The sequence below is a fragment of the Copadichromis virginalis genome, linkage group LG18 (genome assembly GCF_057382275.1).
Source record: "Copadichromis virginalis isolate Kocher_CV1m ecotype Utaka linkage group LG18, C_Virginalis_male_GT1.1, whole genome shotgun sequence".
Taxonomy (NCBI): Eukaryota; Metazoa; Chordata; class Actinopteri; order Cichliformes; family Cichlidae; genus Copadichromis; species Copadichromis virginalis.
This window is the reverse complement of record NC_140635.1, coordinates 17,211,963-17,223,060: the sequence shown is the minus strand read 5'-3', so window position 1 is coordinate 17,223,060 and position 11,098 is coordinate 17,211,963. Positions and strand designations below refer to the sequence as shown.

Here is an 11,098-nt window from a genome sequence, read left to right as displayed (position 1 = left end):
GAGCCTTTATTGATTGATTTAGACGCCGCTGTGACGGTGTGAAGAGGCAAAACTACAAAAATTATGTTTGTCCAAGAAATTATGGACCTTACTGTATAATTATTATACCCACACTCCTGTCCATTGTGTGTGAAATCAATCACAATTATTTGGAGAGTAAAAATAATTATTCGTGTGTCTGGAGGGTGGAATTGCACTCTTTTTAAACCTCAGTGATGTACAAGGTGAGACATAAAGAAACCCGTTTCAACACATGGAATCTACAAGAAAATGTAGAAAACAAACTGCAAAATGTATTTCAACCTTTACGAACATCAGCATTATAACCAAATTTACCTTAAGTGGCACTGATTATGCAAAATATTATTTTATTGTATAATGCAGTATTGCATTATTAATGTGTGGTTTTGATATAGGCTGGAGTTCTTTCATATTTGCCTCCAAAATTTATTGGACTATATATTAGAAGCGTGGCAGCAGAAGAACATGAGAAGTATACAGCACTGAATAACATGTATTTAGTTCTACTGTCCAGTGATTTTCATTATAGATGATTGTAACGTCTTCTCATCTAAGGTGTGCACTGCTATAGGATCACTCTGTCAATAACTGTGCACAAAATGACATGCTCCTCCCCCCCAAATTACTGAATAATCAAGCAGGAAATTCATTTTAAATCAAAGCAAACTTGTATTTATGTTGACTTTACTGAATACTGAGTCTTATCAGCTGAAATATACATAAAACATTTGCCCCACAGTCTACCAGCAAAAGCAGAGACTAGACAAAGTGCAAAATCCACTCATCGTTCAAATTCAATTTTAAGCCGTTTAAATGGTAAATGTTCTGCAAATGTTCTGTCAATACAAGTGGATGAGTGAAAACATGTTTTGTTTTTTTCATTATAACTTAATCCACACGCCCACACAACCTTCAAACATTTGAAAATCCTAAAAATAGCCTGCAAAACACAATAGACTGGAGCATACTCAGTTCATTCAAAGAGTTTTTGTACTAAATGAAAGTGTGCTACATTTAAAAATAATAATAATTAAAAAGTGGATATTCCATCATTAATAAATACATGCATCAATTTTTTTGTTTTACATCAGCGAAAAGAAAATGAACCCCTTTCCTATTAAGACAGCTACTTCAAACACAGCTCATTATGGATGATTTCTATGGGATGACTAGAAGCTCTGTAACAATCATAAGCAAAATAATACTGCGAGCTGTTAACCATGTTATTAAGTAACTGAAATGGAAACAGTTAATGGTGCAAAAACAGTTATTACGCAAAAATACAGATTATCAGCAGATTATCTGGGTTTGTTTTTCCATTTTTAACAACTGTTAGAAAAGCATTTGAGAAAAGTGTTAGTGTCATGGTGATAGAAATGTAAAAAACAAATAAAAATGTTCAACAATGGTCCACTAGTCATTAACACACATATATATTAGCCCATTTACTGTTAATTGGTATAATCCTGGCTGTCAGTGTTCAACGTATTTTAAGGTAACGACAACTAAACAATCGGAAATAAAACTATCACAAAGTGCACAAAAGATAAATACAAAATGAGAGAATAAAAGCCTGAGAAACAGAAATGATCAGTTAGCCTCTCGTGCTATCCAAAAATCTTGTAATAGGTAATTGGAAAATGAGTTTTAGCGTTGGTATGTAAAATATCAGAAAACGCAAAAGTGCGTACAGCCCAAGTAATCAAAACGGTCTCTAATTGTCTCACTGTTTTCTACATTGTTGCCAGTCAGTTTTTAATTTGGTACTAGCTGTAGGAAAAAAGGCTCATTTATTCAACAGATACACTTACAGTTAACAAATTTCCCACGTGTGGGACTAATAAAGGTTATCTTATCTTATCTTATCTTAAGTCTGATTAACAGCTAGCATTACCTAATGAGTAAAAAGAGTGATTAAGGTAATTAAATTTAGCTTTTAACTGGGGGGAATTCCCATTTCCCTTTGATTATTACCAAATGACATATTAATATTCAGGAAGCCCCCACGGAAGCTTTTTGAAAGCTTGTGTTACAAAAACATTGACTTATGCCTTAATCATTTTCAAATGAATAGCATGACTCTAAAGCCCACAAATCTATTAATGCAGTCTAATCGTAAACGGAAGCTCTGTAGCATCAGTGGCCTCTGGAATGTGTTAAAAATATTAAATCAGTAAATGTATATATGATGGCTAATAGGTAAACAGCTGTACAGACATGCCACATAAGAGTATGAGATCATTTAGAACGCCACCATTAAATTAGTCTGTCCACACGTCTCAGCCATATGTTTTAATAACCAGATTCAGGTGGTCAATATACCATCACATATTGTAAACTTTCAGATATAAATATTGGAACTGGCATCAAAACCTCTACAAATGATAAGACTTCAAATCTGCTTTGAAAACAAAAACATAATAGAAACAATATATTTACAAAGGCTTTTTAGGGGCTACTGTACTGCACTAAAATTGTAGTTATTCAAAGTGAATTCACCAAATGAGATTACCACAGATTCTAAGGGCCATTTTTAATTATGATATACCGCTTTCACACGTATAAGGTTTATGCGGTCCAACGTCGTCCCACATTTGTGCCAATTAACTGGAAAGTGTGTATGTGCCAAATTAAAAATAGGCTTTCAACTTAAAAGAAGCTAATAAATCCTTGCAGCGACACTAGGACTTTGTTCCTCACAGAGGCACAACAGAATGAATAGCAGGGGGAGTGTTTGAAAATCCAGTGAGGGATTTGCCTTGTTTTGAATTTTTCCTGAAGTCCCAAAAGAGAGCGGGGATGGTTGATTCTGGCAGCTGACGTTTATCGAGAGGCAGTTAAGCATTTATGGTGGGCAGAAATCAGCAAAGTAAGGATGCTGTAAGGCCTCTTCTGCAGAGATCCTCTGGACAGGATTACATTTCAACAGGTTCTGGGTGAGATCAAAGGATAGATTTTAAATTAGTGATTAGCAGTATCAGATTTCCTACAGCAAAACTTTTAGCTGGGCTAATCCATCTCAAATCATCACATTTTTTAAACATTTTTTGCTTTTTTTTTTTCATTTTTTATTTATTTATTCTTTTTAAATATTCTGCCTACCCACTTCCTGCATTTTTCCCCCAACACTTTGGAATCCAAGGCCATTTTAACATATCTAAAAACTATCAAATAGTTTAAAATTTTCACTGGCCTCCTTTACTATAAAAACAAATTATTGAATATTTGCTAGTCAAAATTAAAATAAAAGGTATCATATTTGAGCATATACTAAAAAATATATTATTGCAAAAGACATCGAGTGACAATTTTTTAATGTTATGTAGATGTTTTTCACAGTAATGGAAAATAAACATGAAATTCTTTTGTCACAAAAATAAACCAATTTTGTCATCGAGCAAATGTGACAAGTTACACCACAAAAATGTCACTAGACAGTCTAATCTAAATACAAAAAATTCTGGGGTTTCCAGGGGGTACTCTAATTATAACTGAGAAAATAATTTTGTTAAATATAGGCTTATTTTTGCATTTTCGCAACCCACTTTGCAGGCATGCACATTGCCATGAAGGAGTCAGATTTAGTTTAAAATGTACTAAGAGGCAATAAAAAAATGCATAAACTATAATTGCAAAAGATTTTGTTCATAGAAATTAATATAGCAGCATAATTAGGAGTGATAAAGAAGGGATTAATAGCTCATTTCATGTGAGGAGCCTTGCAAGGCCAAGTTGCTGTGTCCACATGGAACAATATGGTTAGGGTAGTCTGATACAAGACCCTTACCCTCTAACCCAGCCGTGACTGCAACAGGCAAACAGGGATCATGCTATCCTCATGATGACCATTGTAAGAATTGCAATATTTATATATATAATTTTGCATTTTTTTGTTAACATATTCACGTCCAAATATTGCAACATATTTCAACATGTGAAAAAAAAAAAAAAATGCTAGAATTGGACCAATCATTTTTCAAAATTGGGGTGGAAAAAATACAACAAGAACAAAAACACAAAAACACACACACACAAGACACCAATCTGAAAATTATCAAGTAAAACTTTACTAAAAGTTGTCTAAAGTTTTTCAGCAAACCGGAGGTGACTGAGCAGAAGGCCCACAATGATTTTAGATGGAATAACCCAGCTACAATAACAGATTTCCATTATTTTACTGTAGCTACTCAAATATTGCGCAAATTTGTTTTAGAGTACCTGAAGTAGATCCCGTCCTGTGCTACTTAATTTAGGGACCACATTAACCAGTGAGGTGGTGGCAGGATACATGGGATATGGCTAAAGGAAGAAAAAGAGTTTGTAAAGAATAAAAACAATTCAGTAAAAGCTCAATGCACTGGAAGTTTTACAAAGAAATGACATCAAAAAAACTACCTTGTAATCTGGGAGTTTTGTCATTGTTGGCCACTGTTCTTCAGTTGGTGTTCCCAACAATGTACAGAGCAGTTAAAGACAAACTTTTAACATTACTTTTAAGACTTGCTGTTCATAAATAATTTAAATATGAGTAGTTCTGCCCGAACAAACCAGAGACCCACACACCAAACTGTATATCGTCAGAAGGTACTGCATTAGCATGGAAAGGATATCTGAAAATTCTTTTCAACTGGTCATCCACATCATTCCCGGGGAATAAAGGCCTTCCAGCATTAGCCAGCTCTGGAAAAAAAATTAAATAAATGGCATCAAATTAAGTTACCATTCAAAACATGAACACAAAAAACCAACTAACTATCCTTTAAAGATGCTGGCCTCAACCACTACACAATATGACTGTTTACTTAAATGTTGAGTGACTTTAAAGAAGACTAGACAAGAAAGCAGGGGGAGAGAGCAGGGACAAGCGGCAACTCTTTAACTTAAATCTTTGTTTGCACATTTATTACTTGTATATAGTATTACATCAATTATTTTGTTACTTTATTGATAAAGTAAGAGCTTTACTTTACATAGTAAAGTAAAGATATTTTTATCTCATTAAAATATTGATTTTTATTTATGAATGGAAAAAACAAGCCATCCATATTAGCCTCTTATTGTACAATATAAACATTCTGTTTATTTATATGTACGAAGGACAATGACACTATTTCTGCATAGACTTCAAAGGCCTTTGGGTTGGAGTTGAATCCAGGCTGCTGTATTTAACTTTGTAGCTTATGGTCACCTGCTCACACTGTGACCTGAACTGGAACCTTCAAAAGTAATACTTTAAATATTAATAATACTGTAAAATAATATGAAACTACCAGAATCCTAAAAAGAGATACATTTGTGGTCTTACCACCCAGCACCAAATTATTGGATTACTTGTTTAATTTTATCCTCATTTGATTCCACAAACCACACACACAGACCTGCAAATATGCATCCAGCAGACCACATGTCGATAGAGGTAGAGTAAAGTTTGGCTCCAAACAGCACGTCCGGAGGCCGATACCACAATGTCACCACCTAAAAACAAATCAAAACAAAATATATTATCACAACCAGACTAATCTTAAAATAAATGTTGGGCATAATGATGGCTCTCTGAGGTGGGTTTTACATTTGGTGTGTTTCACAAAGAAATTACTTTGGCAACACTGTTACTAGAGCAGGGCGATATGGCCAAAAATATTTATCACGATATATATTTGAAAATTTGCGATAACGATATAACCGACGATATAATTGATGCGAGACAAAATACAACTCCACAACATTACTAGCGCAAAAAGACAACCTTCCATTTATTTTCACTTAAACAAGAAGCTGGTTTTTATGTACATTAAAGCTTTATAAAAATGTAACAGTGCAAATGCAAATTCCTTGCTGAAAGTTTAACCAAAAGGCATTTCCAGTAGAAATGGGCTGACATATCCTGAGCATAACCATATATAATATCCACTGAAGTTAAAAATAGGTGCTTTGCAACATTAAACTGCAGTGTGCAGTACGCATTTTTCGGACCATAAGGTGCACGGGATTATAAGGCACATTAAGCGAAACAAAGCAGTCAGATAAATCAAACTTTATTAAACTCATTCTTCTTGCTTCCTCCATTTCTGTACCATTGATTCATTAATGTTGAATTCTCTGGCAGCTGTTCTATTCCCATGTTGTTGCAGTATATTAATGACTAACCTCGTATTGTGGATGGATTATCTCAGTTGTTCTCCTGACTGAAGTTTGGTCCGTTTACAGCATCCTGCCATGCGATTGCATTTGTCTCTAACCATGAAGAACCTTCACGTTCACTTTTATAAGTGGAAAAGTGTTAGTGTTCGTCCTCCAGCTTCACTGTTTATGTTATGCTAACATAGCTGTGTCGCTAGCGATCACGTAGCACATCATTATATACCAGCTAGCCCAACTTCAGTAACCCTACAAACGTCACTGCTGTTTAGTTTCCTGTCATTTATGTTGGAAGTGATAGCAGAGCTGTACGTTTGATTTTTTTCAGAAATCTCTCAGTCAGAACATGCAATATCATGCTTAGGTAACTAGCGAAACTAGCGAGCTAACTTCCGCTAGCTTCCTGCTAACTTCTAACTCCGTTAAATGTAATAACTTTTGTTTTCATGGATGCCTGGAAGTTAAACTTTATAGTTACACCTGGTAAAGCAGCAATGCTGATCGTTTTATTAAAGATGAAAGAATTTAGACAGTTTTTAACTCTAAGTGATGCTGCAGTGTTGTTTGACCTGAAGTATACGGAGTTTAGGACCCAGATTACTCCCAGATTTAAGAGCATCTTAGTCCGACAAATATGACAATAACAACGGCCGCTTGCATGTTCTGCAAAAAAATGTGCTTTGTTGTGTATCTGACGGACAAACACCAAACCAGTTCCACATCACGGAAGTTGCACCATTTTTACAAACCAATTCTGGTTCATCTGTTTCACTCAACAATCGGCCATGTGCGTATGAAAACAAAGGCACTGCGCATGCGCGTTTTACTCCCATTCTATCGCGATATTTCATTTTCCTATCGTTGCCTAACATTATACCGGTATTACCGTGAACGGTATAATATGGCCCAGCCCTAACTGTTACTAATACTGAATGGCATATTTAAATCTCCCTCTGCTTTCCACCACAACTTGTTGGCATTTTAAAAAGCTGCTGCTGTGTCACACACTAATTTTTCCAAGGACTTATGAAAATGAGTCGCCTGGAGGGCACCGCAGGAGTAAAAAGGACAAAAAAAAGAAAATCAAATGCAATTATAGAAAAATTCCACTTTTCAGAGCAAATGTGTGGGCTGACTGCAAGTGACTATGCTTCAGTTTAAAAAGTGCAAAAGTTCACCTTAGTAATTGTTGTGCAAATTACTAAACATGACTACCTGCTACAAAACAACTACTAACTTTTCTTTTTATAAAACTTATACTTGTAGAGCTTCCAGCTAGAAAAGGATTTCAAGTTTTTCAACTACGACAAATGAAAAAAGTACAGTGTTGTTAAGTCCTTGCTTCTAAATATGATAAAACTGGCTTTTATAAGGGTTAGCTGAATAGTATTGTGGATAAAGTAAAAACTTAAAAAAAACAAAACAAACCCTATACTACGTTTAAGCTGCTCGTACTATGTATATTATATAGTATGTCGATGTAACAAGAAGCAACTGTGGAAGCCACAGAGCAATACATCCTCTTAAATGTAAATGATATTTTAAAATCTCAATGCTTCAAACTCAGGTCTCCACTAGATTTTCTGTTTATTACATTTTCAGATCAGCAGCGTCAACCTGGGTCAAAATCCCCATGAGAATCGTTTGCCAGGTTTTTAGGTAAGCCTCGCCCGTCATTTCTCTCAAAGCTTTAGCAATAACAAAAATCAAACACCCACATGCTGAGACATGCGTCACTCCATTTCATCATTAATTAAACAAATTAATTTGAAGATAAAAGAAACAACTTGACGACCTTAACTGTGTGCACATGAGAGACTGCAAAGAAAGCACATTTTAAAAACGAAATAAAACACTGAAAAAGTTGAAGGGAATCTACTGGTTAGATGTAAATACTGTGCTATATTCTGGCTCCCTTTTATATTTAGATCTTAAGGTAATTAGGTCAGTGCACTTCTCAAACAAAGCTGGAAGCTTTCATTTTACTCAGGAAGAGTGGTTTTGTTTTAAAAACTGAGATAGTATGTTTCATCATAAGATTGTTAACCTTTTGGATACCAATACTTCTTGGAAAGCCAGCTTTAAAGTATTCTTACACCATTAGTTTACACAACATTAAAAATAAGTTGTCCTCTCTTTAGACACAGCAGGTGCCAAAAATTGTGCTTTTAACACTGGTCATATGTCTTTAGTTTAAAGCAGTGAGCTGTTATTACCTTCTGCATTAATGATGTATAACCTACCTCTGCTGAGTAACACCTCACAGGAATTCCAAAAGCTCGAGCCAAACCAAAGTCAGCCAGCTTCAGCTCTCCGTTCTACAGACAGATAAACAATTCTTACTATAATTATCAAAGCATATAAATGGATACATGTCTGTATCCACATTATCACCTCCCTGAGTCAATCTAACAAAATTTTGATATAAAAACCTTTGTTTTTTTTTATTTATTCTAAATCCCACTGCTTTTGAATTATATTATGTATATTATCATTTCATCGTCGCCCCGTGAATGCAATCTCTGTATCACACGTGGTAAACTAAGACACTAGTAAGCTGCAGTGCTCAAATGAATGAACTTCAAAACAAAAGATATTACACAGAATCTCAATGATAAACTCAGTGGTGCTTGTTTTCACAAAGAAAACCAGTGTTCATCTCACTTAGTTTTCACTTTAAAGAAATAGTATACTGATGGAGTCCACACAGCAATTAATGTTTATCAGCCATCAAGTCCAAATGCACCTAAACACTCACTCTGTTGATGAGGAGATTCTGCGGCTTCAGATCTCTATGAAGAACATTTCGACTGTGACAGAAAGCAAGGCCTTTCAACAGCTGGTACATGAATGACTGTACAGGAAAACAAACAGCATCAACAATATGGAGTTAATTTGAAATTTTAAGCAAAAAACAGGCTTTTAAGCAGTCAGGTTTACATAGTTTAAATGCTCTTCATGTTTATGTCTCACCTTCACAGTTTCAGGATCTAGATCCCCGTTGCAGCTGTCGAAATACTTCTTCAAATCCTGCAGCAGAGAAGAGAGACATATTAGCCTCAGAAGGTACATATTAAGATGTAGTGCGTTTTAGGGGTGATCAACTCACCTGATCACAGTATTCAAAAACCAAGGTTAACTTCTTGTCACTGTGCAAAACGTCATGTAGTCTAAAAAAGGCAAAATAATATTCTGTTGGTGTTTGTTGACATCAGGGTTACATGCAAACTGGAGGCATTCAGCTCTTCTGTCAGACTTACCTGACAATGTTTTTATGTTTCAGTTCCTTCAGAAGACAAATTTCTCTCAGAGCAGAACTAGGCACCCCCTAAAAGATTATTTTTAAATTTTAATAAAACAAAACAAACAGCTTCCATTTAGTACTAGCCTGCTAACCACTAGCTAACAAACACTGTGACTCTCATATCATTTTATAAAGAACAAACCTCGTCGTCGTCGTCCAACCTGACCCTTTTCAAAGCCACAATTTCATGGGTTTCCCTGTTTTTTGCCTTAAAAACGGTCCCATACGTACCTATGGAGCAGACAAAATTTATTTAAACCACATATCCCGATGAATGGGCACAGCTAAGGGGTCCTAATATTAGCTCGCTACATGCCCACCGTTAGCTAGCGTTAATATAGTAAAAGTGGAAGGCAGAGCTCTTCGGACTGGCACTGTTACTAGCACATACTAGTGCGAGTAAAAACTCGCAATGTTTCCATGTGGTTAACTGGGGCATACATCAACGAATACATATTGCTTACAGATTAGCTAACTTTAGCCTTCGACCTGCATGAATGCTACATTAGCATGCTAGGCTAACTAATATCAACCTTGCGAAATTAACCAAAACGAAAGTCTGAAACTTACCCTCCCCGATTTTTTCAAGCTTTTCATATTTCTGCATGTTTGGCCAGTGAAGCCAGCCTCGAATACGTTAAAAAACCAACGAATGACAACACCCCAAATTGGGGTGAAAAGAAAATGTTATTGTAGCTAGCGTTAGCTTAAATCTGTCTACTATGCTGCTGCTCTTCGGATTGCAGCCGAGCATGTCTTGTTTGTCATCTACAGGCTGAAAGTCGAATTACAGCAACCTTGAAACTAATCTGCTATAATGAACAGCATTTTAACAAGCAGAATTTCGTGTCCTTAAAAAACATCATTTGTGAAAATCGTGTAAAACGCAAGTTTATGTACAAAAGTAAAGTAATCCATAATAGCATTAAAGCTCATTAAAGATGGCTCATTCACAGAGGTGTTGCTGCAGACAAAGTGATAATATGAACATGGTAGAGATGTGATTATCTGGGGCGATCATTACTAACATAATCTTAAAGTGCAAATGTATTCTAGGAAGTTGTGAGACTGTTCATTTCTTCAGTAGACTTCCAATATGGCCTAATATATATGTGTAGTGATGTAAACACAACTTTAAGGCGATTAATTTTATGTCCTTTGTGATGTGATCAGCAAACAAGCCCATTGTTCGGAATACTGATTGCTATTGTTTATTATTACAAAAGAATATGTCAGCACATACAGCTGCAATCCTTAATTTTTTGAACAAAAGAACAATTTTTTGGTGTTTCCTCTATACACCACAGCAGTGGATTTTAAATCAAGCAATCAAAATCAAGCTGCATATTTCCCGCTTTAATTAAAGGAGTTTTTACAAACGTTTTGCATTCACTGTTTAATTACAGGCATTCTCTATAGTCACCCATTTTCAGAGGCTTAAAAGTAATTGGACAATGGATTGACAAGCAGTTTCATAGCCAGGTGAGGCCTGTTCCCGTGTTCTGTCATGATAAGTGAACAGGACATAATATCCAAACTTGATTAAACGTTTTGAGATTATATTTTAAAGCTTTTCGCTGTAATTTAAAATATGAGACTCAGAGATGTTAGTGCAAGTGAAGAAGGCTATCATAA

At 35.4% G+C, this 11,098-nt stretch overlaps 1 protein-coding gene across 1 annotated transcript; it reads right to left on the bottom strand.

The window, feature by feature from the left end:
* Positions 1–2,298: 2,298 nt before the first annotated feature.
* cdk5 (cyclin dependent kinase 5) lies at positions 2,299–10,436 on the bottom strand. The gene is made up of 12 exons (XM_085439300.1): positions 10,034–10,436; positions 9,606–9,694; positions 9,420–9,487; positions 9,269–9,329; positions 9,133–9,189; positions 8,918–9,013; positions 8,403–8,477; positions 5,400–5,496; positions 4,632–4,701; positions 4,417–4,477; positions 4,240–4,320; positions 2,299–2,953 (listed from the first exon to the last, which is right to left on the bottom strand). Exons 1-12 carry the CDS (start codon positions 10,068–10,070, stop codon positions 2,867–2,869), a joined length of 879 nt encoding a protein of 292 aa, XP_085295426.1. The 5' UTR covers positions 10,071–10,436; the 3' UTR covers positions 2,299–2,866.
* Between the last annotated feature and the right edge of the window lie 662 nt (positions 10,437–11,098).